Source organism: Calonectris borealis, chromosome 9, assembly GCF_964195595.1.
Source record: "Calonectris borealis chromosome 9, bCalBor7.hap1.2, whole genome shotgun sequence".
Lineage (NCBI taxonomy): Eukaryota > Metazoa > Chordata > Aves > Procellariiformes > Procellariidae > Calonectris > Calonectris borealis.
In genome coordinates this window covers 5,116,104-5,142,463 of record NC_134320.1, presented here as the reverse complement: position 1 = coordinate 5,142,463, position 26,360 = coordinate 5,116,104, and the positions used below count along the sequence as shown (strand labels likewise).

General features: G+C 42.2%; 1 protein-coding gene and 1 long non-coding RNA gene across 9 annotated transcripts; one reads left to right on the top strand and one right to left on the bottom strand.

Moving 5' to 3' along the window:
• Positions 1–127: 127 nt before the first annotated feature.
• LOC142085772 (uncharacterized) lies at positions 128–7,411 on the top strand. Its single transcript, XR_012674820.1, has 3 exons — positions 128–378; positions 1,041–1,140; positions 1,304–7,411. It is a non-coding gene; the product is annotated as an uncharacterized LOC142085772 (long non-coding RNA).
• Positions 2,634–25,915, bottom strand: KLHL24 (kelch like family member 24). Of its 8 annotated transcripts, none has more exons than XM_075158074.1 (9): positions 25,769–25,915; positions 22,856–22,994; positions 18,392–19,379; positions 16,392–16,472; positions 13,041–13,225; positions 11,727–11,845; positions 10,675–10,863; positions 10,063–10,251; positions 2,634–8,867 (listed from the first exon to the last, which is right to left on the bottom strand). In XM_075158074.1, the coding sequence occupies exons 3-9, from the start codon at positions 19,309–19,311 to the stop codon at positions 8,667–8,669; spliced, it is 1,884 nt and encodes a 627-aa protein (XP_075014175.1). In that variant the 5' UTR covers positions 19,312–19,379; positions 22,856–22,994; positions 25,769–25,915; the 3' UTR covers positions 2,634–8,666. The 8 variants fall into 8 exon arrangements, with proteins under 8 accessions (XP_075014175.1, XP_075014173.1, XP_075014174.1 ...); XM_075158072.1 differs by having other exon boundaries at positions 22,881–22,994; XM_075158073.1 differs by lacking the exon at positions 22,856–22,994.
• Between the last annotated feature and the right edge of the window lie 445 nt (positions 25,916–26,360).

Sequence of the window (26,360 nt, the reverse complement as noted above, 5' to 3'; positions counted from 1 at the left end):
CCGCCATGAGCGCAGGGCCGTGAGCCTGGCTGCCCGTCAGCGGCTGGGGCGGGGCCCGCGCAGGCGGACAGCGGCGAAGGGGCGGGGCGGGATGGGGCGGGACGGGGCCCGGCGACCGCCCCGGGGGGCCCGCGCACCTGCCGCCGCGGGCAGGTGCCCCGTCGCCGGCCGGCGGAGGGCCGGCCCTCACCCGCCAGCCCCCAGGCAGCGCGGGGCCGGTCCGGATCCCGAGTGAAGGGGCAGGGAGCGGGGAAAAGGCCCCTCAGGAGAAGGCGGCCGAACCGCGGTCGCTGCTGCTGCTGCTGCTGCTGCTGCTGCTGCTGCTGCTGCGGAGGCCCGACCGCGCCTCTCCGGCGTTGTGTGCGGAGGCAACGAACGGTTTGTGGGCAGTAGTTTACCCTCAGCGCCAGAAGAAAACCGAGATTAGCGACGCTGTAATGTTTCTGTTTAGCTATACTCATGTATCGGCCTAATCCTGACTTACTGGCTGAAGCAACCTTATTTTGTTAAGTAATAAAATTTGAGGAAGGTATTTTAATACAGTAATGAGTGAAAGGAGGATGATTAGAAAAAAAACCAAGAAACGAGGCATGGCCTGACTGGGATGCAAGGTACCAAAAGCCCACAGGTGCAGCGGTCGCCTCACACCACCGCGGGTGGCGGCCCCGGCCTGCCCGTACCTGTTGTGTGCACAAGGCTTTTGCAGATAGGCTTCAGAAAAATCTCATACCATACTTACGACTCACCATATTTCATAGTCTCTCAAATCAGGGCTAAAACTGTCCAAAATGCTGTAGTTAGTACCACAGCTAATGTTTGGTTTTGGCCAGACTGTAATACCTCTGTTAGGTGTGGCTAATGGCAAATAGTGCTCTGGTCTGTGGTACTCCCATGGTTCATGCAGTGAGCTGCTAACCAGCGTAAATTGATGTCCTGCTCACACACGTATTTGCAAACTTATTTATGAGGCCACTAATTAGCAAGTGTATGCTGAATGTTCAAGGCTTAGCCCTTAAAGTCCTCCTTTTTTATGATTGCAGGACCACTACTACAATGGCTTCTTAGCAAGGAACAAATATGAATTATGGCAAATTGATTGAGACTTCTTACACTTGAATTTGTATTACGTCATCAGGAAAAGTACGTCTATAATGTAGTTCGATTTTATTTTCTTCCTTTTTCCTGCTTAATGGAAAGAGGAAGAAGAGGCTGTTAAAATATTGCCGCCACTTGACTATTTTTAAGACTTAAGATATTTCAAGATGGGCTTCCAGCCCTCAAAAATATTTCCATTGCTTTGCAGTCTGTGGATTCCCTTTCAGGCAACGTTACTTCTTTCAGGAAGAGTAAACTTTTGCAAGCATTGAACTTGGTCGTAACTTACTTTTGGCACCACCGCAAGAGCCACTTGGTTGCTGTAAACAAGCCTGGCCACACTGTAGAACTGCAGCAGACACTGTTGGCTTGCCCGATTTTATTTCATATTAGAAGGTATTTGAAAACCATTACGTATCTCAGTACAACATACGGACTCGCTCATCTCGGGTAGGTTCAAAACTGTTGAAACTAGTGCAGCTACTTCAGTTTTCTGCAGCTCAAAGCTGCAGCAAAAAAGCATGGAAAGAAAGATGCAGCAGTATCGTCGTGTCCATTTCAGTCAGTCATATTAAAATGCAGAATGTCTGGCACCATTTCTACAAAGAGCTTCTCTTTCTTTATACTTTTTTCTCCATGTCAGAGAGACAGATTATGTTGAGTAGGAGGGCCCCAGTGCTTTGGGCTTTAGTTTAGTGTATCCAGAACACCCCACATCTGAACACACCTCACAGGGAATAGACTTGTGATACAGATTAGATCTCAGCAGGCTACAGGGCAAAGCTATGGAAGCTGTATGTGATTGCCACAATACCTAAAAGAAATCTTTTTGGGAAGAAGGCAAGACTAGGATTACGTGAAGGGCAAATTCTAACTCTGAGATCCATAATGCAGATTACGGGGAAGAGGAAGCCCAGAGTACAGCTTGTATTCCTCTAGAAAATACATGAAAGATGGATATAATCTGTAAAAAATGGGGTATTAAACCAAATACTTTCTTCATATTAGTTCAACTGCAGTAGTACCACCCCTTACCCTACCAAGTAGGACCTCGAGGTGGCCTCTCAGTAGCTAATTTTAGGAGAATAAACTTTCTATAGGATTCTTTCCAACCTGTATTGTTGCCAGTCTCCTTCCTAGCATTATGTTACCTTTTCCCGATTTCCCATGCTGGTTTTGTCTTCCAAGTCCATTCACATCTTTTTCTCATCGCAATACCCAGGACTAACCAGTATTTCCCATCCCACCCCCCTGCTTTATAATTTTTTTCAGTTTTCTTTCTAAGTTTACTCTTCTGCATAGCCTCCAGCTTGCCTTTATTCATGTCAATAATAAGTTCCATGACAAGGACAGAAAGATGAGCAGGGAAAACACCTAGACTGGGAGACAGAAGAACGGATCGATGGATGGACATAGGGACTGCAAAGGGGCAGAATCCAACAAGTTAAATGACCCAGAAAACAGCGGAAGGAATTTCCTCCTTGCATCATCAAGCCCCACGCTGGAACTTCTCATAACCTAAATAAAACACAGTGAACTATTCAAAAGGCAAATGTTTATTAGGTACACTGAACTTTAAAAAACTTTTAAAGAATTATGCAAGAAATATATTTAAATATAACAGGTGTTACTGCAATTGTGCTACATTACAAAATCACTTTTCTACTGACAGCACAATCTGAAGACCTTAATGTTATATGCGACATAACATTACACTGACTCTGGCACACAGTAAGTGGTCTGCACTTTTTTTGTTCAAATGTCATTTGTGCTGCACTAGGTGGTTCTTGAAGACAAGATCAGCTCTTCGCAGAACGCCACTTTTTATGTTTCAGTAAATAAAGGAACTGGCAAGGAATAACATGAACTGCTGTTTTCCTCAGCAAAAAAGGAAAATCAAAACATGATTTCAGGTGAAGATAAAATATCATATGAATAACAGTTCAGGAGGTAAACTTTCTTTCCATGGCCAAGTAGCTCCTCTTAATCTGATTCCAAATTGCTACAGGTACACCAAAAGGTCCAGCATTTACACAGACGAAATTAGTAATAGTACATTACATTCAAGTCTCTTGATTTTGCATATTGCCATGCTGCACCATATTATTGCTTTGTATTACATATATTGAACAAAAGGTTCATGACTGACAAGTCAGAGCATTTAAAAATATTGTAGAGGCTATTGACTAAAACAAGAAACTGTACATGTTAAGGACAGGAAGTCAAAGACTAAACTCAAATCCTTTGTCACTGAGAAGTGTTGGAAACAAAAAATAGGAAAAAACAAATACTGATTTCCCTAGATTAAATCTGCCATAGCATTGTAATAACGGAAGCATTCTAGGCATATTCGAAACAAGACGTTTAACTATTCTAGTTAATGAATGGCACGATTTGTTTCTCTTAGAAGGACATCAACAGTCTGGACAGTAAGACCGATCCTAATAAAGGTAACAAACTGGGAGAAGTAATCCAAGCTCTTTTTCACAATAGATAAAAATATAGGTGGATTCAAGGCACAGGTATTTTCAAAATTAACACACATTATTTTCTTTGGAACTAGTAATATAAAGTAAGCCATAATTACATTATCAACATGCTGGGCTTTTATGTGCATTACTTATAACAGCATTATTTACTCACGTGCACAGATGTGCACACATAAACATATGAGCATAGACTGGAGCACTACAGTAGAAAAAAAGAAATGTTGCTGTAAATAGAGTTCTTAGACAGTAATGTTGTCAGGGCTATGTACTTTGAGTAACATCAATTCATGTGTAACATTAGTTATGGAAGACAGCTGACGCAAGGCCAGCGTGCAGGGAACATGTGATTCACACATCTGGTTTGGGGTTGGTAGGAGGCTGCTTACTGTTCTGTGGCGATGCTCATAGCACTGACACAAATCATGATAAACTGACCGTGAGATCCATTTTTATTAATGCCACCTGAAATAATTCAGCACTGAAGAAACTTGTGTGCTAGACATAGTAAAGAAAATCACTGCTTGGCCCCCAACCACATAGCAAATTTCTGCTTAAAAATCTCATCTTACCTTGTAGTCTCCTTTTCTGAGTATATATTGCTCAGATTTTTTTAACCAGGCACAACAAACAATTTAATTTGTACTTTCTTGTATGCATGAGACTACGTTCAGATGAAAACATTCATTTTGCCTCACAGTGATCAAGTCTTGTTAGTTTCTTAATGATCTTGAATTGGCTTTTTCCACCTTCAGTGGTAGGGAAAAAACCCACATATACCTGCCCAGTTGGGCACTTAGGGAAAAACGAGCCTTTGGCTTTCTTGAACATTGCCACTAGAAGACCATGACCATATATGCATCTTTATCGCTCCAGCTGCGTTCAGTGCATTGACAAACGTGAAATACTTTTACCACCTGAGTTTCAGCATCTGGAATTGCAACTTATGAGCATCCAGAAAGTCTTGATTTCAGCAAGCCCAGCCAAACCCACAAACCCCAAATGCACTGCATTTCCTCCTGCCATCTCTCACCCCCCACCCCGAATTTCTCTGGTCTCTCTCTTTGGAGCTGGACTAAGCTCCCAGCTCTGCCTACGCGCTGAGAGTGACAGCTCCAGCGCATCACCGTGCCTTGGGCAGGAGGGAAACCTGAAGTCACAGGGAGTGGGACTGCTGCTTGTTTTGTCCTTGTCGCTCAAATAAAACAAAAGCAAGGTAAATTAAGTAATAATCTAAGTTAATGTGAACTCAACTATTTTGAGGAAGAAACTGGAACAGTCAGCAGTGTCCTTGCTCTCAAGCACAAGTGACCAACAAGCACAAGTGGCCAAAGCTTCCTCTGAACCTCTGACAAGGTAAGCATCTTCTCTTCCTACATCATCAGCCTCTCAAAAATTTGCAGTGTTAAAAATACCATTTAAAAAGCTTGAGTAAGTTATAATAAGAGTCCATATCAACATAATCTGCATTAAAGATATCTGTGCTTCAGAGAGTAGAAACAAAAGAAATCTCTGATGAGAACTGCATTAGTGCCAACTAAAATAAAAAATTATCAGTATAACTCTGGACCCTTGCTGCTAGAATGGAAAGCACAACGTCTAACCCTCAAAATGCATACGAGGCACATAGTATAAAATGAATCAAATGGAAGAGATTCCACAAATTACGCCTACTTAAACATTACCAAGAAGGGAGCCTACAGGTAAACCTAACTGATTACCAAGCAATGTTAAATGCTTGATGGCTGTAAAATGAGGGAATGCATGGTATATCTAAAAGCAGAAGGCTATAGGCTGCACTATAATGCAGTACTGAAGTTATCTATTCAGAATCTTCTTGAAGCCAGGCTGCAAGGAAGCATCAACTTTCTTTTCAAGTAACATCATAATGCTAAGAACAGAAGGATGTAACTCATGAAGTGGACATCAAAATGGAGAAGGAAAACATTTACTCTAATTTCTTTTTAAGAGTTAAATACTTAAAAAGTAATTACCTATTCAGTGAAATATTAGACAACTCTTCAGAATTTATTTTTTAGGTGTGACTTTGGAGATACCTGAGCCCTCTTTCCATGTTTGGTTAGAGTGAAGTTACATCTTTGTGCATGTGTCTACTCTGGAGCTGCCAAACCTATTACCATTTATGATGGAAATCTTTTGATTATACTAGGCAACATTAATAATTTTCTCTCCTAGCTGAGACAAAAAAAAAAACCACAACTGGCTGCTCAAGCCCATAACCTGCCAGCAGCTAGATATGCATAACAGTGAGAGTTTACATCTTTGAATTCATCTATACTTAAGTGAAATGCATCGGAGAACAGGTGGCTCAGGAATGCAACTTCCAAACTAATGCATCCTTCTAGAAAAATGGTACGTTTTCATTAAACCAAAGTTGAATCGTTCTTTTCTAGTACATCTAAAAATAATTGTTCTAACAGAGCAGGCCATAAGTGCAAATTATTTACAGAGTTAACAAGCAAAAAAAAAATTCACTGCTTGTTTTAAGGAAATCATTGCATGAATAACTGCCATTTTAGCAATGCTCCACATATGTAACTGTTCAGCATTGAATACAGGTTCTCAAGAACTGTAAGCAGAAGTTTTCTTCTACAACTACATTTCTGCACTTACCGGTTCATTAAACACGGTCATTTTCAAAATAATAGGTAACAGTAACAGTACATAAATTGTTAAGAAAATACAACTAAACTATAAAATGAATCTTCAAAACCATAGAAAGCAGTATCTTGTTATTTACAGAGTAGTGCAGTATTATAAACACAGATTAAAAGGTACCTATACATAAATGACATTGTTCTACACCTACAGAATAAAGAATGTTTAAAAACAGTTTAGCATGACAATCAACATTACAAATCTTAATACAAACAAGCAGGAAATCAAAGGAAAGGAGAGTATTTTTCAAATTGCATCTCTAATGAAGTGCTCCTATCATTTTTTACATTTTCATTTACAATGATGGCACAAGTTATATACAGTGTTAGTATATAATATCAGTTACTGGGCAATTACCATTGCTATCAACGGACCTTATTCACAGGTACTGAAATTACCTTTTCAAAGTAACACTTGGCAAGCAGAAACACAAGAAACTTAGAAAAGGATTAATTTATCCGATTCATTTGTTTTACGTTACCGAGGGACTTTCTTTTTAGGGCAATGTGAATGTACATGGCTCAGGGACTGACTTCCTAATTACATCACTGATACACAGAGATTTGTATTTTATCAGTATTCTTAACATATACAAAGCAGAGTTTGGTATTCAGCCAGAAACTGAAGTTTGTCTCCTTTCCTGAGGTTACAAGTTAATGCATCACAAAGTGCAGCTCCCAGTGCTCTTTAAAAGTCATGACCACATGTTACTGAAAATGACTCCCAGTTTGGCACAGCTTCACTGAGGGTCAGAATTTCCATCTCATGAAGAAATACTCTGGGAAAACAGATGAAGAAAGTCCAGTGGAACAAACGACGTTCCAGAGATGGTGCTTGTTTTCACCCTCCTGAGCAAGCACGGAGACCAGAACCCCGAGGCCAGGGCTGTCTCTGCAGGGGCCTCATGGTTTTTTTCCCTGCCCTGGCATTGACCAACTTCCCGACTGGCTGCTGTCCTCCGAATTCCTTTGAAAGGCAGTTCCTGAGGTTTTTGGTGATTAACAGGAAATTGGTACACAAACAGTCCTATTCATTTTCCAATTCTCAAGTGCTATTTCAGTTTTTATGAACTTGTGCCTCAACTATACAACTGTGTATTGGAAATAAAGAGACCTAGTACAGAAATCTAGGGAGGACTTAAAAAATAAAAAGGTGTCAAAATAGGCGCTTCCTAAAAATTAGCCACAACATGTTATGTGGGAGTTACCTCATATGGCTACATGGACAGGTCCACAGATTTTTTCTGGTAACAGGAGGGACCTTTCCAGAACTTCTTTAGCTGCGGCCAAGCAGCTTATACAGTAGTTTAACTGTGCTATAGTAAGTGATTGTCTGAAGAAAGGCCAAGAAATACTTGGCAGGTACTCTGCCATCTCTGCAGATGAGATATCCGAAAGACCAATTTATAAGCTGTAGGGCGCAACCTGAGTCCCTACCTCTATTATCAGGTAATTTATAATGCGATTCAGAAAAGCGGAAGAATCCAGAGTTCATCCTTGTTTATTCCTTGAATACTTTAGAGATACTTTGCAGTGAGCAAAGAGCAAACCCAGTAACTTTCAGACTTCAGCCATACTATTCAAAAAGTTGAGAACTGGGATTCAAAATTGGCTTCACAGATGCATGCCTACACTCCAGTGGTCACTGGTTTTCCATGTCATGTAGCCTTGTACTTCTGATAACCATTTAGCAACACTATGAATAAGGTCCATAGCGTTCAGGTACACAGTCGTCACTGCAGTGTGTTGCAGTGGCTCACTACACAGCCAGTTTCTCCTTCAGAAAAAAAGCATTCCTCAAAGACTCTAATATTTGTCCTATGTAGCTTGTTTTATTTGTTTGTTTGTTTGTTTTTTAATTCCAAACCATGCATGATCTGACATAAAATCTACTTGGTTAAGCCAAGTAATCTGTTTGTAAGAATGCTGTGCATATGAATTATAATTATATAAGCTTTTTTTAATCGTAGGTAATTATCCTAGATGATTCTTTGCATTTACTTGCCTATGTATTTTTCCAATTAGCAGAACGTGAAACACCTTGCAGATAACACTTCTCAGGACACAGGCACAAATGCTTATGAAGGCACTTTGCCCACAAAGCTTCCAAGATTTAATTACTAATCACACATAGGGCAAACTTGCTGAACACTAGTACAACATACTGTTACTGCTCTCGTATCAGAGTCCATAGCAGATATAACTGAACTCTGGTTACTGGATAGATTTGTGGACTTCTTTTGTAAGTTAAATTAACCTTTTTTCTAAAGGCACAGGATGTAATTTTCATACAACACTTAGGTAGGGAAAAGGGCATTTTCCCACTTCAGGAATCTTTAAAAAGCCTGTCTTGCAGCAGACCACTGGATTTATTCATGCCATCATCTTCTTTTTTCAAGAAAAAAAATTACAGTTTAAAGCCTTTTTCATTATATCTATGAATCGTCACACAGCCGTGATATGATACTGGCCTGGGCATGGCTGCTACTCCTGTGATAATGCTCGTTGCAGGGTCATAACAAAGAATAGTGTCTGTGGCTTCACCATTTTCTCGTCTTCCACCAAGGATATAGATTTTTCCATTACACACAGACATGCCACAATTCTCCTGTTTCAAAATACACGAAGGAATACACAATTATTTAAAAAACAAGATGTCAATTCCTGCATGTCTACCCCAATGCAGAAGGACAGCATTATGACTACCATTTGTAAACAGACTGGCCTATACTATTCCCTCCTGAAAGGGCCAATGCAGAAAGCACAATAATTGGGGAGAGCAGCAGCACAATTCTACAGAAAAGACTATTTCAGGTCTAAGCCTTCACTTCTCATAGCTCAGACAAGGGATACAATGGAATACAGCTGAACACTGTACCACCATTTAAACATGCGAGAAGGGAAAGGAGGAGAGAACACAGACTTTCAGAAGAGAGACCACAGTAGGTACTATTAACGCAAAAAATGGGAACAAGTAGAAGCACCTTAGAGGAGTAACAGATAATGAACAGGGATGTAAACAGGGGAGAGGAAAAAAGACATGACTAAGAAAAGAGCGCATAAGAAAAAACACAGCGTTATGTCTCACTTCAAACAAAGAGAGATAGGATTTTGTTTCTTCCTTAAAAGCAGGCATGGAAAAAATATTTAGTTAAATAGAGAACACATATCAAAACAGAGGAATAGAGGGAAGGTCAGGAAAAAGAAGAATTAAGGCAGATCCGTAGAGTATGTGACTGATATTTTAAAAACGAAGGGAAAATTAACTCATACACACACACTTTACTACCGAGGAGGCACATTTTAAAATTCTGCTTGGTGTTCTGTATGTGGAAATGATACAGCTCTCGCTGCTTAAGTCAGATACCTTCTGTGTTATACAGTGGAGTTTTTTCACACTGTAAAAACAGCCTTCAGTATTTTTTGTTACATTGAAAGGCTTTAATCAATTATAATGAAATTACTCTCTTCAGTCTAAATTAAAACATGCACCAGAACTTGACAGACATCGATTTCTATACGATTAAAACATCATCCATTATCCTGTTACACTGTTCTCCAACAGTAACTGCTCTCAAACAAAAAGACTGGACTGGCTAACAGTGACACCCAGCTGAAAAGCAACTGGTTTAGAAACTTCCTCTTCTGTGAGGATTCGAATTATATAGATGAAGAAGTAAAACAAGAATGGAATCAGAGATGCAATTTTAACAGGGTTAAACAAGTCTATACTCATTTCATGCCAAGATACTAATGTAAAAAAAAACCTTTTAGATGTCTAAAGTCGTTTTAGTGGTAATTACCTGTCTGCTGAATGTGTTCTGTACGTGCATCCAGTAGTCCTCAACTGGATCATAGCAGTATATTGCTTTGGTAAGCCCACCAGCAACATAGATCAGATTGTTTAAAGACACAGCTGTAATACATCTTTTTGCAATAGGGATAGTTGCACGGAGCAACCAAGAATTAGTATCGGGATCGTAAGACTGAACCTGAAAACAAATACATGCATTTCAGATTAAAAGCCTAACTGAAATAATAACCTGGCACACCCACAGAGGTTATAAAAAGAGAGCCAAAGAAGCAGTACCTGGTGGGCAATATCTCACCAAGAAAATGAAGTCAATACAAATATAGGTCCATATATCAATAATGTCTATATATGCACTATATTGAACATTATTTTCCTAACACTCACATTTAAGAATTCACAGAACTTGTGAAGCCAATGACAGTACCATGAGAAAGACCACAGTAATAACTCAGTTATTGAGTTAACATTTTCTACTCCGTATTTTTTGTTCTATAATAATTCCATGCTCTGTTCAGCAAAACAGTTAAAACAGATCTCTGTTTTTAAACCAGCAATACTGTTTACCACGGATAGAAGATGCAATCAAATACAATTAACTGACCTTGTCAGAACACGTGTTGTCATCAGGACCACCCCCGATCACAAACAGTTTGCCAGCACAGCTGGTGACTGCTGGAGAGCTCACAGCTTCTTTAAGGGGAGCCACCTCTGTCCATCGATTGGAAAACGAATCGTAACACTCTACACTGCTGAGGCGGTTTTGCCCATCGTATCCTCCAACAACATACACCTATGCAAAGTGGTGAAAACTATCACCATTTCATTTTTAGAGTAGTTATTACATTTAAATATGAAATTAAATTAATTTAAAGCTGTAAGAATCCTAATTTGCTAGGTTTGTGAAGGGATACTTTCCTCACATTTTTAATTTATACATAGGAGGAGAAGAATATGGTCTAAAAATAATAGGTGAAGACTCTCTGGAGAGTTCCATTCAGTCACATGTGGAATGACACTGCAAACACACGTCCAAAGCATAGTATTATTAATACTGAGATAGAAACTTCCTATTTGAATGGCATTTGTTAAAAAAGGCACTTCTCTGCATTTCTCTTTTCATTAATGGAATCCTCACAGGCAGCTGATTCCAACTACTGTTTTTATGTTAAGGCATACATGCCTTCAAAATACAGCAAAACCTCCCATTTCCCCACAACATATATTTAGTTAATTCCAATATAAAACATTAAATAAAAGAGCACAGAGCTGACATTCAGAGCAGTACCAGTTTCTGTTAATAACTGCATAAACTGTTAAACTTTTGACAGCACTTTGGAAGCACATGCAAATCCAGATGTTTCTTTGCCTCCAAAAAATTGATTCTTGGGGATAAGACACTTCAATGACAAAAAAACCAAAAAACACACAAGAAAAACCTGAGGGGTAACATGATTTTCATGTCCGCAGATAGTGTCTGACTGATGAAGAGCCTAATTGTTTAAAATATTATTTTATTTGAAAATATGTATTTTTAAAGTTATTTGATAGGAAATACGAAGTAATACTAAATATGTATGTACGTTTTCTCCACTGTTTTCTTATATACAGCAAACATCCCCACTATAAAAAAAATTATAAATCTACTTCTCTTACTTTACCAAGAAGAACAGCCATTTTATGACGCCATCTGCCTTTATTTAAGGAGGCAACTCTGATCCAAATGTTAAGTTGAGAGTTGTAAATCCAAACATCCCGGCTATTGATTCTTCCACCTTTAAAAACAAAAATATGCCAATTTGAATAAACTCATTATTGAATGAAAAATGTTAACTATTAACATGCCCCTCTAGAGTGGGCAATGAAAACTTCCTATCTTTTTTAGGTGAAATAAAGTTCTATCTATATTTATACGTTAGACTGAAAAAGTCAGTTTCAGTGGATTTCAAACATGAAAACATAAAGTAAGTTATTTTACTTATGCATGCCTTTCCCAGTAACATGCTGAGATCACATTAGATTATTTCTTGAGACTGGAATGCATTTTAATGGCTTTTGCCAGTGCTCTTCAGATTTCCTTTAGTGTCACTACCTGGATGAGACACTCAAAATCTTAACTGTTTATGTGCCTTATGGCACATTCCTAACACTAGCTGTTCCCCTCTTTGGTTCGTGCATACATCTTCGTTTTACATTTTGTTCAAATGACACAGGTACTACAGGTACTACAAATCTGAGGAGACAGTTTCTTTGGTTAAACTAACACATGGGGCTTGGTGTCTAAACCATTATCTGTACCCTGTAATTTGCCCTTGCTAAAAGGCTGAATGAGAGGTATTTAAAAACCTATAGCTATTGCTCATTTCGCTGTAAAAGGCTGGTATAAACGGATCCCCAACTCAGGTGCTGAAAGGAATTTGTTTCCATTTTACATTCCCATGATGAGAAGAAGCTTTCACTGTTTCTCCTTTGGAGTCTAGGCAGCCACACGATAGAAACGAGTGCCCAGTAATGTACCAGCGCTGCGGTGCTCCTAGGCAACCGGTGTTTTTAACCGGCACACAGCACGTTTTGTAGCAGAGAAAATGCTGCTGGGAAAAGACTGCTTGGGATTTTTTGCTTGTAATTTTTCCAACTGTTGCTGCAAACAGGCCACTACTGTATTTTAAAGCAGCATACTTAACAAGCATAACCTAGTCTCTTTAAATACAATTGATATCCTGGACTCAGCTGTAAAAACCTGCTGATTAATACCAACAAAAATCCCAGAAAACATTTTTGTCTACAATAAGATTGGTTTGGTGCTGGTGTTTCCCATTTACATCAGAAAGTGACTTTCAGTTGAGCTTCTGGTAGTTCACACTACAAAGATCTGTCACACTACTTTAAAAAACAAACAACGCCCCCCCCCCCCCCCAACCAACCCAAACCCACAAAGAAAGAAGTCTTAAATTTTTTAGGATTATTCACCTGAAACAAGAATATCATTCCGTAGAGCACACACTGCATACTCAGACTTGGTAAATTCTGGAAGTTTAGCCAGTGACTTCCACTCTCCTGTTACAGGATCGTAGCACTCAGTATATGGCAAATTAAACCCTCCAACGCGTTCACAGCCTCCAACAACAACTATCACCTCAGAATAACCAGTTGATCTAAAAAAGTGAACACAGAAAACTAAGATGTAGAAGATATTTGTTAGTACATGGAGCCCAAACAACATTGTCTTCAAATCTGTGTGAAAATTCACTATTTAACAGTCACTTCTACAGCAAAGAAAAAATAAAAAAGAAGAAAGTCATTTAGCAAACAGTTAGAGATTTTCACTGTTTCCAGCTGTCCCATTACATAGCAGGTTACCACACCAAGAGGTGTTCTGTGTAAGTGGTGGAGTCGCGCTGCACAACATTCTATGTGAAGATCAGAAAGCCCTTACTCTAACAATATTTTTCCTTTGACTGTCTACGTAGAGATATCAGAAACAGAGTTCAAGCGAGGCCTGAGACAATGAGATGAGCTATCTGTTTCACACTGAAACCAGTCCCTGTGTCCCCCCCAGTTTTACAAAATTCATTGTACTTTACATTGCTTAAATATTAAAAAAGTTTAAAGTGTTTTAGGTTATCTCCTGCAAAAAAAAGCTGAAGGCATATAGTCAACAAGATAACGGAAAAGAAAGAGACCTTAGAGGCAATGCACAGTTAAAAAAAGTGAAAAACAAGCATAGTGATAGAAGAAAACATTAAGGAATGCTGAAATAAAAATTCAAGTCTAAAACAAAAACTAAAACTCAGTGTGAAAAAATGAAGCATTAGACAGTCTGCAATGCACGCAAATAAGCCTTTGAATTCTATTCCACACACTCATTCTCCTTCTACTGACTTGATGCTTCTGCATTATACATATTGTATATTCACAGCAATAACAAAACTTGTTATACGTTAATCCACATTTGAATGTAGAGAATCAACCAACCATCTTAAACGTGCAAATCAAACTATGACCAACTTTTATTCCTCTTCTCAAATTTATAATTTCTTGTAAGCATTTGTCAAAATCCTTTCTTTTCAGATAATTTTTACATTAAAGGATTTTGCACTGATACAGTTATTTTAAGGACTGCTGTCTATTAATTCAGTAAAACTGAATGCAAGATTGATTTTATTTTTGGTAAGCCTTTTTGTTGTGTTGTGCTTTAACTTTAATCCCAATATGAATAGACATCTTGCTCATACTATTGCTGCATACTGCAGTCCTCTCTAAAAAAAAGAATATATGACTTATGACTGCATTTGAGATAAAAGCTGCATGATCTGTCCCCAAATTTCCTGACATGTAAACTTATGCACATATTAACGTATAAATCCATAAACTGATGTCTTCCCCGTTTTGAAACATCAGGAATAAAATTAGTTAGCCCTTCTCTCTCCTTGTCACCACACACCATAATTTAAATATACCATATATATTTCTACTCAGAATATTTTAAATAGGCAAAGGCAATGCTGAACAATACTGTACTATATGATTATATAATGAAGATATGTATCTGAGGAAGCGTATTTACGCACCTGAACTAGTCAGAAGAAACACTCTTCAGCTGTTCAGCTTTGAAGTCATGCTCATTCCTGGTTTCTACGTATTTACTGTTACTGTTTTTTGCTTTTTTGAGGAACAACTCTGAAAAGAATCTCTCAAAGGATAAGAGAGGGGAAGTTCCTGTGCCAGCAAAGCGTTACCCAGAAAGAAATATGTTTCCAAAGACAAAAAGCAAGACACTTATCTCGTAATTTCCTTAGAGGCAAGCCCAAATACATCAGCTAACTGTATGTATGAAAGAGGTTTGTCTGTTGATTACTTTCTAGATTAGAATGAAGGCCTCCACTTACTTACTGAAAAGCTTACTGTAGCAGCTTATCAATCTTTATTTTAAAACTAAATGAACCAAAAATCTCCGATTGGAGAGAGCTCTTTATGTATTGCTATGATGGAGTTTTGCTTTTTAAAGAAAACATAAACCCAAAAATTTTCCCAACATTTTAGTAGCTATATAACCATATCCTTTCTTCAGTTAAGGAACATTTCTTTGTTACATTTTCTTGAAGAAGTCTTGCACTGTATAGGTTTTAAGGTTAGTTCCGAAAGATTTTTTGCAAATGATGGAGGGCACATCAGTTTTTAAAAAAAAAAAAAAAAATTTAAAATGTGGGAGTACACAAAAAACCCCATACAGGCAAAGGCTAATTCCAGAAAAGAACTAAGGATATATTTGAGTGGAGATTAGAAAAAGCTGTGATCTCAATCAGTGGTATAGAAAGTCCTCCTTGCAGCCCTCAGAAGAAACAGTGTGAGCAAAATAACAGAGGTAAGCTAAAACAGGCACTAGAGAGATTCCAGGAGACACCCTCCTGTCAGAAAGAGGTGCAGAAAATAGAAAAGGGGGAATGGAAGATGACCAATAGTGCCCTATAATCCCGTGCATTCCCAAGAGCAGGTTTCCAAGGGGTCCTGAGTTACACGCAGACCTCTAGACGAGGTGAGAACACCAACCAGCACAGCAGCAGCTGGACAGAAGAACTTTCAGTAGTTCAAACAGATTACATTCAAAAACATTTTAAGTTTGGGAGACAAATTACAGGAATTCTGGTAAATCACTACTTTTTTTCACTGTTAATTCATTTTTGGGTAGTAAATGGAGTAACAGACAGAAATGTAAAGTGAAATAAAAACACATCTCCTTGGGGAAAAATAAGGGACTACATTAAAGTTTTCTAAAGGCAACCAAAAAGAATGTGTTAAAATGTATAAATGTAATAACTTCTAACTAATTAAAGAGAACACTCATATATTGCTATCAGGCAGCTTAACAGAAACTGTGATTGAAGAGTTCACAGTATATGAAAATCTGAAGATAATTCAAAGCATACAGTAGGAAGAGCCTGTTTTGTTTTATATATGGAAATGTACTATTGCTCACTGCTTGATCTCAGCTTGGAGATTTGCTGTGCAACACAACCAGCAGGGGACAAGAGAGACTTAAAAGGAGCATGAGAGACAACCTCAAGATGTCACTATGTCATTGCAAGTACATAACTGAAAAGCTCTTTCAAAAAGACCTTCTGCATGTGTCAACGATGCCTAGTGGCAAAAGAGCAAGCAGGCAACCATTACGCCACGTTTTAAACTTTTATTTGCTTCAGGTAACTCTTCACTGGCTTCAAAAAGAAAAAAAAAAAAAAATCAGCCAACTGCGAATTGCAATCCACGCTGTTCTTTTAAAAAAATGGGTAGAACCCATTTCACCCATAGGTGCATACATACCTGTTCAAGGAATCACAATTAATTTCCAGAGGTTTCAGGAAAAACACTGGCGTGGGAATTTCTGATCCTGCAGCCTGTCTCCTTTTAGAAACAGTTTATATAAAAAAGAAATTGGAGGAAGGCAAGAAAGAAGGAAAAGAGCTCTCCAGCGTCCTCTCCTCCCCAAACTCCCCAGAAATGCAGAGAAAAGGTGTGATGAAAACATGGCAGGGGGGGAAAGTAGACCTGGTAACTGTTTTAAAACACTATCTCTTTTTGCTGTAAGCAACAGAAACAAACAGGCAACAGAAACAAATGACAAAGAACTATTCCATGAATGTAATATAGAAAAGGGGAAAAAAATCCTGCTGGGAGGCCAGCCAGTTTTTCTCTTTGTAAATTCCTTCTCTTGTTTTTGCTTGCTGGAATTCACAGTGCAGTTTAATAAGCTCAGCAGTAAAACCAACAAAACCCACAAAATTCCAAACCAACACCGCCTGTCCCTTGCCCCAGCTTCAGAAATCACCTGTATTAGGCAGGGTACTTCATTTACAAACTGGAATGCTACACTGAGGCTATTCTGATTCTCAAGTACATACACAACAGGCACTTTGACAGAATTGTTAGGTCTGAGTGTATTTGCTTTCTTTATCAAACTGAGTAATAAATGTACACAAACACCACACTAAATACCACAAGATACAGCCCCCCGCCGCTCCTCAACTCACTCATGAAACACTGAGGTCTTCAGTCTTAATTCCATGGTCCCCCCTCAGGTCCAGACTCAGGGTACGAAATACCTCAGAAACTATTGTTGCACCAGTTTCCAAACTGCCATGAACCAAAAATTTCCAAAGACCCCCCACGGCAGCATACAGCTTAGAAAACCTGGCAGCAGGGCTGCAAGGAGTTTCAGAAGAATTTCTTCTCTCGCGGCAGGATTGAAGGCTGGAAAGGCACTAATGGGGCAAATGCTTGCCAAATATTTTCTTTTCCCCCTATAAGCAAGCCTTTAACACATGCCAGAAAAAACAAAGTTTCCCTGCACAGTCACTATACAGCAACCACATATGACTAAGAGTAAACAAAGAGGAGTAACTCCTAACACAATCTGTTTGTCTGGACCGGATCATTGCATCATCTCAATGTAACACATGATTTTAAAACTACAGCTTAAATCAGCTGGAGTTAACAATAAACTATCATGTCAACTATCTCGTGAAGGTAAGGCTTTTACCGGGAAAATATTTTCAAGGGAAAAAAAAAATACATATATATAACCACCACTGCCCATAAATGCCACTAATAGACTCTTCCTCATTTCTTCTTGCAACTTCAGTCACCTATTTGTGTACCGCATTATTAGGTAGCAGCAATTCTGAATTATTAAAGTGTCACAGAATAAGCATGAAATACTTCAAGAACTGTTTCGTAATTCTTTAAAAATGCAAGATTTAGTTTCTTTACAGTTAAAAACCTATTGTTCTGCTATTGTCTACTAGAATTCTGTGTACTACTCCATCTGTAAAATATTTGTGATGTAGCAAGTGAATGCTCTGAATATATATCCCCATCCATACCCTTTATAGTGTGCTGTACGCTTACATGACTTTGTTATAAAAAGAAAGAAAGTTGGGAAATGGAATGGTTTACCTGCTATAGCACAGGCTCTTTTCAAGACACTGCTATTGCATGAAATAACTTAAGATCTCACCTAGCAAACATTAACCTTTAGAAAATATTTTAATTGCAAGGTAACAGAACTTCACTTACCTGAACAGTTGTTTATTTCATAGCAATAAAGTGATCCGTGCAAAAAGACTCACTTATGTACATTTTCAAGACACATGTGAGCTTCACGTATTGTGGGGAGGTACAGAAGTGTGACTGTAGTGGCTCCATAATGCAAAATAAAATAATCTGCAAGAGATTTTTTTCTGGGCTTGTGTATATCAAACACCTGTACATCAAACTACGTCCTTCTCCTAGAAATAAGGGGGGGAAAAAAGAAGTTTCCTCACCTGCGTGGCCTAGTTCTGGGAGACATCATCTCATTTCCAAGGATATGGTATCGCCTGGCTTCATGCAGCAGCTGATAGCACTCTGGGGAATTCTGAATCAGCTGGTCCACTTCCACAGTCTGAACAAAGTAGTTTGGGTGTAACAACGGGAGCCTGACATGCGTCAGAAGTTCATGTAACACTGGTCTTCGCAAGTCAACTGCCCGGTACACCCAGCGCATGACAGCTTCAAACACCATCTCTTCCTTACTGATCACCAGCTCATCACTGCAAATGTAATCAATAAGCTCATCCTTCCCCAGTTCGAGGAATTCTTCATGCTGGGACACATCCTCAAATGTCTGCAGCGCAAAATTCCTGCACTTGGTGAACAGCGTCTTGAGCGAGTGCGTATCTGCAAAGCGCTGGATTCCCAGGCAATTGCAAGGATCCAGCTGTTCTTCCAGGAACTTGGCACAGGCATCACGCAAAACACTAATCTGAAAGAGACTTGATGTTTCAAAGAGATACTGCACATTCTCTGTAGTGATTTTCACCTTGCCAGTGTATACATACTGTAAAAAGCAATCCATAGCTTCAGCAAAAATGCCATTGATCTCCACTAACATCTCTCTGCTTTCTCTATGATCGTTGCAAAACATAGCTCTGAAGTAGCTGCTGCAGGCTGAGAGAACTGCTCGATGGCAGGGAAACTCCCTTCCTTCCACACAGATAATAACGTCTGTGAACAACCGGCTGTCTCGAAATTCATTGAAGATCTGGAGAATGCTTTCAGCATGGGATGATCCCGAGGAGAAGTCGAAAAACTCAGGGCCTGACAACGATTTTGGGTCCATTTCAAAAACTTTCCGCTTGGTTGCAGGGGAATCTCGTATCCCACTATCCTCTCTATTCAGTCTGCGTCCCAATATTAGTACCATTGTTACATCAGTTGACTATAGAGTCATTGAGAAAAGTTTGCAGAGTTTCTCCTTCGCAGTGCTACAGTCTGAAAAATTAAAACACTTCAGTATTTGGTCTGGTACATCCTTAATTTCATCACGAGTATTAGACAAGATAGTTATTTCATTACTCTAAGAACTGGTACAATTTTTGACCTTTACTAGAGGTGACACAGTATTACAGGGCAAGTTACCGCGCACCTTGCGTAGGGCAATGCAGCATTATCTACTACATGTTAAATACAAAATACACCCACAGAACAGGTGTCATGGATGGCAAGTTCTGAACGTCCCAGCACCACTGGCATTGCATTAGTGTTCAAGATAAAAAACTGAGATCTTGGCTCCAGCAAATCACCTGACTCACAGAAGCCAAAGATTTCCTGGATAAAGATCCACAGTTTGGGCTTTTCTGATTTTTCAGTGTAATCCTCATTTCAGCTAGAGCCTCCAAGTGCTACTACAACAGCACTAGTCAAAAGGGGGGCGGGGGGGGGGGGGTAAGACCCAAATTTTCAAAATAAAAATTCAGTTGAGAAATCACTCCATTTTCATTATAAAGCCTACCATAATGTAGTCTTATAATACCACTGTTTAATAACATTCAGTTATCTCAATGAATAACCTTGACTATAAGTTTTTACCTGTTCATTCCTAGCATCTAAAAATTAGTTCACTGATAATCTAAGATTCCATTAAAAATTCATGTAAACTGCTAGCACACAAAACAGAATGAAGAAAGAATTACATTTGTTTGTGTAAAACTACAGAAAATAAGAACCAAGGGCAACTTTCCTGAGGACAGGGAGATTTTTGTTTTCCAAAGTACTACTAGAAAAACATTAACAAAACGTTTTGCTCAAACACTTCCCAGTTTCAAATACATAGTGTACGACGTTCCCCCCAGCATGCAATCACACACCCACATTATCAGAGCACTGAAGTTGCAAAAATCAAGTACTCAAATGTTAGCATATGCCAGTATTAAAGTTTGTAGGTGAAGAAAATGCAGCTGATTCTGCAGATCGTGCATATTAGAGGTAACGTGATCAACCCATCTAGCAGCAATGGGGCTTTTTGCCTCTCCTGAGCTTTAAAATGAACTGGATGAATGTCCACCAAAATATACTGAAGCAGCAAGAGGCTGGGCAAAATGCCCTCTTGGGTCTGACACAGGTATCCTTCCCAATGCTTGTAATATTTATTTGTCTAGAAAGACGTGCACTACATTATTTTAAAGTTTATGGAAATGTTTTTCATGCTTCCAAGAGGTTATATGCAGTTTCCCTCATTCCCCACTTACACAGTCAGTAAACTGTGTCAGCTCCTCACAGCAATTTCATTTCCTGACGTGCTAGCATCTTTAGAGCTGCAATTACCCAATCCAAGTCTGGCTGCATCATCGCTTAATATAGAACAAAATGAACATGCTTTTTTTAAACAGGCTTTTTACACAGCACCTTTAAAAGGCACCATCTTAACAAAGAGCAAGAAAAGAATGTGTTGTAAATTTACTCATTGAGAAAAGAGGTTTTAAAACTATCAGTTTCCATGTATGATTTTTTACACACATTTACAAGGCAGATTCTTGGTATGGCTCATTTATCCTACAAAATATTTAATTTTAAATCAAATTAAAATAGGATCAGTTGTCACTTTGATGCCTGAAAAACACTGTTGCAATAAGCCTATCTAATAACTGATTGCTTCAGAGAGATTTTAATGAGGCATAAACAGTCAGTCTAATCTGTAGCTGATGCTCTATCCAATGTATTTCACAACCATTTTACCCTGTAATGACGCAGGCCGAATAAAAACCAAAACCAACAACAACAACCACCACCTCACCAGCTCTAACACCCTAACCTTTACATTGAACTTTATCTGCAATTAATTCCATACTACTCAGCATGAGAAAGTGGGCACAAATGAAGCATCAGCAGTAGAAAAGGGAAATGTAACGCTGAAAATATAAATATAAACCCTAAAGACTCAATTCCGGTGTCACAGATTTAAATCAGAATAATTTCATTAAAGCTAATGGAGCTTTTCCAAAGCAAAGCTAGCCTGAGATCAGAAACAAGACACTCACATATTGCATGAAAGGGCAAAACACTGCAACTCAGCAAAATAAACTTCAAGATTAAATCTTTCTCATTATGTGAGAAGTTAAAACTTTAGAAGACACTACGTTATGGAATCACTAATAAATGGAAATAAGGGCTCTGGGTTAAGACTGCTCACTGTCTTCTTTATGCTTGGAACAACACAAAATTAGTCATCAGCGAATGATTTTTTTTTTTTAATGTTCTGATCATTTAAGGAAATGGGAGATTAAAAAAAAAATCCATGGAGCAAAAACTAATCAAGGAGATAAATACTGCAAATTCACAAATAAGAGAATGGAAAGGAAAAAGAATTACACTCCATTGCAGAAATTAGTGCTTTTGAATATACTATGCTTCAATTTCTATCCAGCTAATTACTTCTGTAGGTTTGCTTAAGCAAAGTCATTTTATAAGACTATCAGTAACACTATCACATGTTCAGCTCTAGCAGACATACATACGGCCTTCTGGCAAATCTTGCTCTGGCAGTTTTAAAACGTCACCACTTCCAGCCGCCCGCCCCATGTTTCAGCCCCAAAGTTGGAAAGGCAGAGGGGAATCCGTGCCTGAGGCTGAGCTGCCTAGTGCGCAAAGGAGGGAAACGCGAGAGGATGGCTGCACCTTCTGTGCATATAAAGGTACTTACACATGTCTACAGACTCTGCATTATAAAGCACCAATCATTTACAGAATTTAACATAGTGATATCTTCAGTAAGTTTAAAGGAAGCAAAAGAAAAACAAATGAATTTTTTTCCCCAAATGCAACTATTGGAAATTATTATATCAAAAAAAATACAAAATGCATCGGACTGCTTGCCTGGGTCAACAAGGAGGGCCCTTAAGCAAATCAGAGAGTTTACCCATTCAAAAAATGGGAAAAGAAAAACAAATCATACTTTCTATCAACAGGTTTTAAAAATGCTTTACAAACACAGACACAGCTCCAACATAGATGTTACCCGCACATGCACATCTCTAAATTAAGCTGGGTTCATCAGAAGATCAGGCTCCTCTATTTCCATAATCTATATTGCCTGCAGCCTTGTCTACACAAGATGTTCCTCAGAAATAATCTAAGAGCCCAATTCAAAGGCCAGTAAATGAAGTCTATAAAATGTTTGCCCTATCAGTAAATCCTACTATACAAATTAATTTTATGTTGCACTAAACTCCTCCTTCCTCCACTGCGACATCCTCAGGCATTTTACCCCTCTCCCCTCATCGGCAGCTCTGTCAACAGCTAGCAACTTTCTTGTAGAGCTGTTTTTCCGTCTCTTGTGCATCACAGAACTCCTTTGGTCCGTTAGTGGAACTGACAGAAAGCAGCAGAGGAAACACGCAGCCAGGGTCGGGCGAGGCCCTTGGGTAACACCTAGTCATCAGGTGTGCCTGAGCTCTACCTCCAAAGCTCACCCTCAGGGTGTAGTTTCCAGAGTACCTGAAGCTGAGCTGGGCTTCTGCTGCTGCCAGTGGAGGTGGCTTCCACCCCGTGCCTGTGCCCACCGTCACGTCAGCGCCAGCACTCGCGTGGCGTGGCCGGACCGGTGACCGTCTGTCAAGGGAGAAAAGGAGGCGTTGGAAACAGGCAGCGGCCCTGGGAAAGGGCAGGAGCCACCAGCACGGCCCCAGCGCAGCCCTGCAGCAGCCCAGCACGCTCACGGCACAGGATCACCGCCTGCGCGGCTGAACCTGGCAGCTGGAGCAGGTCTACTACTACCTGGTACGGTATTCGCAACGGCACCCCCAAGGTAACGCAACCAAACTTAACAAAAGAAATGGTATTTTCATTCTGAAGCGTGGGAACCGTATCTCAGGTTTAGCCAATTCTAGTTATTTTCTTTGTGGTTTCTGACAACACGATCTGCAGATGTGCTTCATCTCAGATGTCTGGTTACCACAACAGTCAGAGAAAAACTCCTGGTTGTATCTACTGCAACACACTGGCTAAACCACAACACGTGCTCTAGGTTTTTTTCTTTTAAAGGAAGGGGGGGGGAGAAGGGGGGAAGCATAACTTTTACCTCCACCGAAAAACAAACACAGGATTTATTTTTCCTTCTTTGTGATGTAAAAAAAGACCAAAAAGTTGTTGGTTTTAAAGGACTTTTTTTTTTTTAGTTCTCTTGTTTTACAATAGAAATTGAGGATTTGAATGCCTTTAAGATGAATGAAGTCTTTAAGAATACTGAATAACTAGTAAAGAAGAATTCAAAGTGAACAAGCTGATTAACATGGTAAGGAGTTAGTTTATTCTAATGTAAGACATTATTTTGATAAAAAAATACCCTCTGAATGCCAAAATTCAATAGTAATCAAGCTAATGACACACAAAAAAAGCCCTAAGTGCTGTCAAAAATCACCCAGCACAAACAGGAACTGATTCAGACATGAGACTCATGATTATTAAGTAAAACAAAACAAAAACAAGCAGCAAAAAGGAACACCTTAAACTGTGCAGAGGTCTTTAGGTAACCTTTTTGTAAGTGAAAAGGTCACCCAAAAGGGCACACACCCACTGGAGGAGGGGAAAAAAAAAGGCACTGCATACTATCACTGATCTATGGGGAAGAGACTGCGAAAAAATCAACGTTCTTCCCCCTCGGTTTCACTATCATTTTTATGCATATTCAGATTTTGTTTAAAAAACCAGAACAAAAGCCCCAGTCACCGCACAGGGCCTGATCATGTGTTCCGAGGGCTTCCCGGGGGTTCAGCCAACGGCCTGTAAATTTGAAACTAAGAAACAAACAAACCGCGGTAATCAAACAGCGCAGTGCCAGCCAGGCGGATACCACAACCCAAGGAGATTACTTCCACCTAAAGGAACAGGAATTTTGAATACGTAACAATGTGAAAATTGGATCAATACACAGACTGTGCGTTACCGCGGACCCCAAACACCGCCAAACACACGAAACCAACCCAGCCAACAAAGCCAGGGCATCCCCGGCCGAAGAGGTCCTTGACGTGCACTCCCGGCTCTCCCCGGCCGGGCCAGCCCCCGCCAGCCCCCGGCGGGGTTCCGGCACGGCTCCGCACCGCCCGCGCTTCCCGCCGCCGCGCGCTGCCGCGGGGCGGCCCCTACTCGTACCCGTGCCCCGGGGGCAGCTGCCTACACGCACGGTCTTATCCCGACATTCCAAGGTCGTGGCTACCCCCTTCTGCTATATAAGGGAACAACGCGTCACCCACACAAACAAAAAAAAACACCACGAACCCAGCCAAACAAACGAACGAAGGAAAAGGCCCCTGCAGAGGGGACGCCCGCGGGCCCGCTCCCCGGCTGTTTACTGGCAGGGCCGGAGGCGGCCTCACAAAATGGCAGCGCCTGGCGGGGGCGGACGCGGGTCCCGGCCGAGGGACTCATCTCTTCGGCAAAACACACGGGAAACAACGGGCGCCCGCAAGCCCCGCACCGCGGGTACCGGCGAGGCCGGGGTTTAATCCCGCCGCTGCAGCGGGCCGGCCCCACAGCCGCCAGGAGAACGGGGGCGCGGGCCAGAGCCCCGGACACGGCAGCAGGCCGGGACCCGCCGCCGCCGGGGCGCGGGGAGGCCGCCGGGCCGGCCCCACCATGGCAGAACGCTCCCCCCGCCGCGCTCCCGCCCTCCGAGCCGACGGCGGCCAGGAGCCCGCCCCTCCCGCTTGGGGCGGTGCGCATGCGCAGTACCGCCGCCTCCCGGCCCGGTGCCGCCGCACGGAGCCGCCGCGCGCACGCGCGCCCTCCAGCTCACCTTCACCCCGAGCCGCCTTAGCGACAGCCCCCCCCCGCGCCCTGCCCAATCCGCGGGCGGCCCCGCGCCGCGGCCCCGCCTCCCCCCGCCTGCCTGCCCAATCCGCAGCCGCAGACCCCCCCCCGCCGCCGCCGCCCGGGGGGCACGGAGGGGAGCGGGGGAGACCCGCGTTACGAAACGGCCGGGGGCACCGGGCACCCCCCAGCCCCGCTCCGCCGGCCGGGCCGGGCCGGGCCGGGTGCACCGCCCGCCGGGCCCCACTGCCCGCGCGGGGCGGGGGGGGGAACACGACACACACAGCCGACAGGTCCGGGGCACCGGCGCTGCCAACGGCCCTTCCCCGCCGTGCCACGGCTGCGGCGGCCGCCCCACGCTGCCCGGCAGGGCCGGGAACGCGCTGTCCTCACCGCGGCGGCTAACGGTCCCGGCCGGCCCCGCGTCCTGGCCCCGCGTCCGCCACAGCCACGCCTCGGCCGAGCCCCGCGCCCTCCCCGGGAGCTCCCGGCCCGCCGCGGGGGCCCCACCGCTGCCCGAGCTCCGCGCCCGCAGCGCGGCCCCGCGCCCCCGAGCCCGCCCGCTGCCCCGCACTCACAGCCGGGAACGGGCCCCGCCGCGCTGCGCCCCGCGGGAGCTGCCGCCCGGGGGGTCGGGTCGGGTGGGGAGCGGAGCGGTGCGATCCGGTGCGGTGCGCTCGGGCCTCTCCGCCGCCGCCGGTCGCGCTGCCAGCGCCGCTCAAAACAAAGGGGCCGGCGGGGCATGTGACCTCCGAGCCACCGCACATGATGTCACGGGGCTCCGCGCGGCCCTGGGAGCTGTAGTCCCGCCGCCCCGCCCGGCCCCGCGCCCCGCCGCCGCCCGGAGGCTTCGGTCCTGCTGCCGGGCGGCGGGGCACCAGCCCGGGGGCGGCTGGGACACCGAGGTCTGCGCCGGATTTCGTCCGCGGGAGGAAGCGGGGAGGTGAGAGCCCCCGGCAGCAGCAGCGCTGCAAGCCAGCAGCTGTAGCGCCTGTGAGCCCCCACCATTTGCCTTCCCTCTGCTGGGACCGCGGGGGAGTGCGCACACCCCGGTGCTCCCGAGCCGACCCTCACCGTGAGCTGCGGAAGATTAAGGCGAGGACGAGGAGGTGCGCTGGCCGCGGTGCCGCTCCTTTGCTGGTGGGAGCTCAACCAAAAACCCTCACCAAG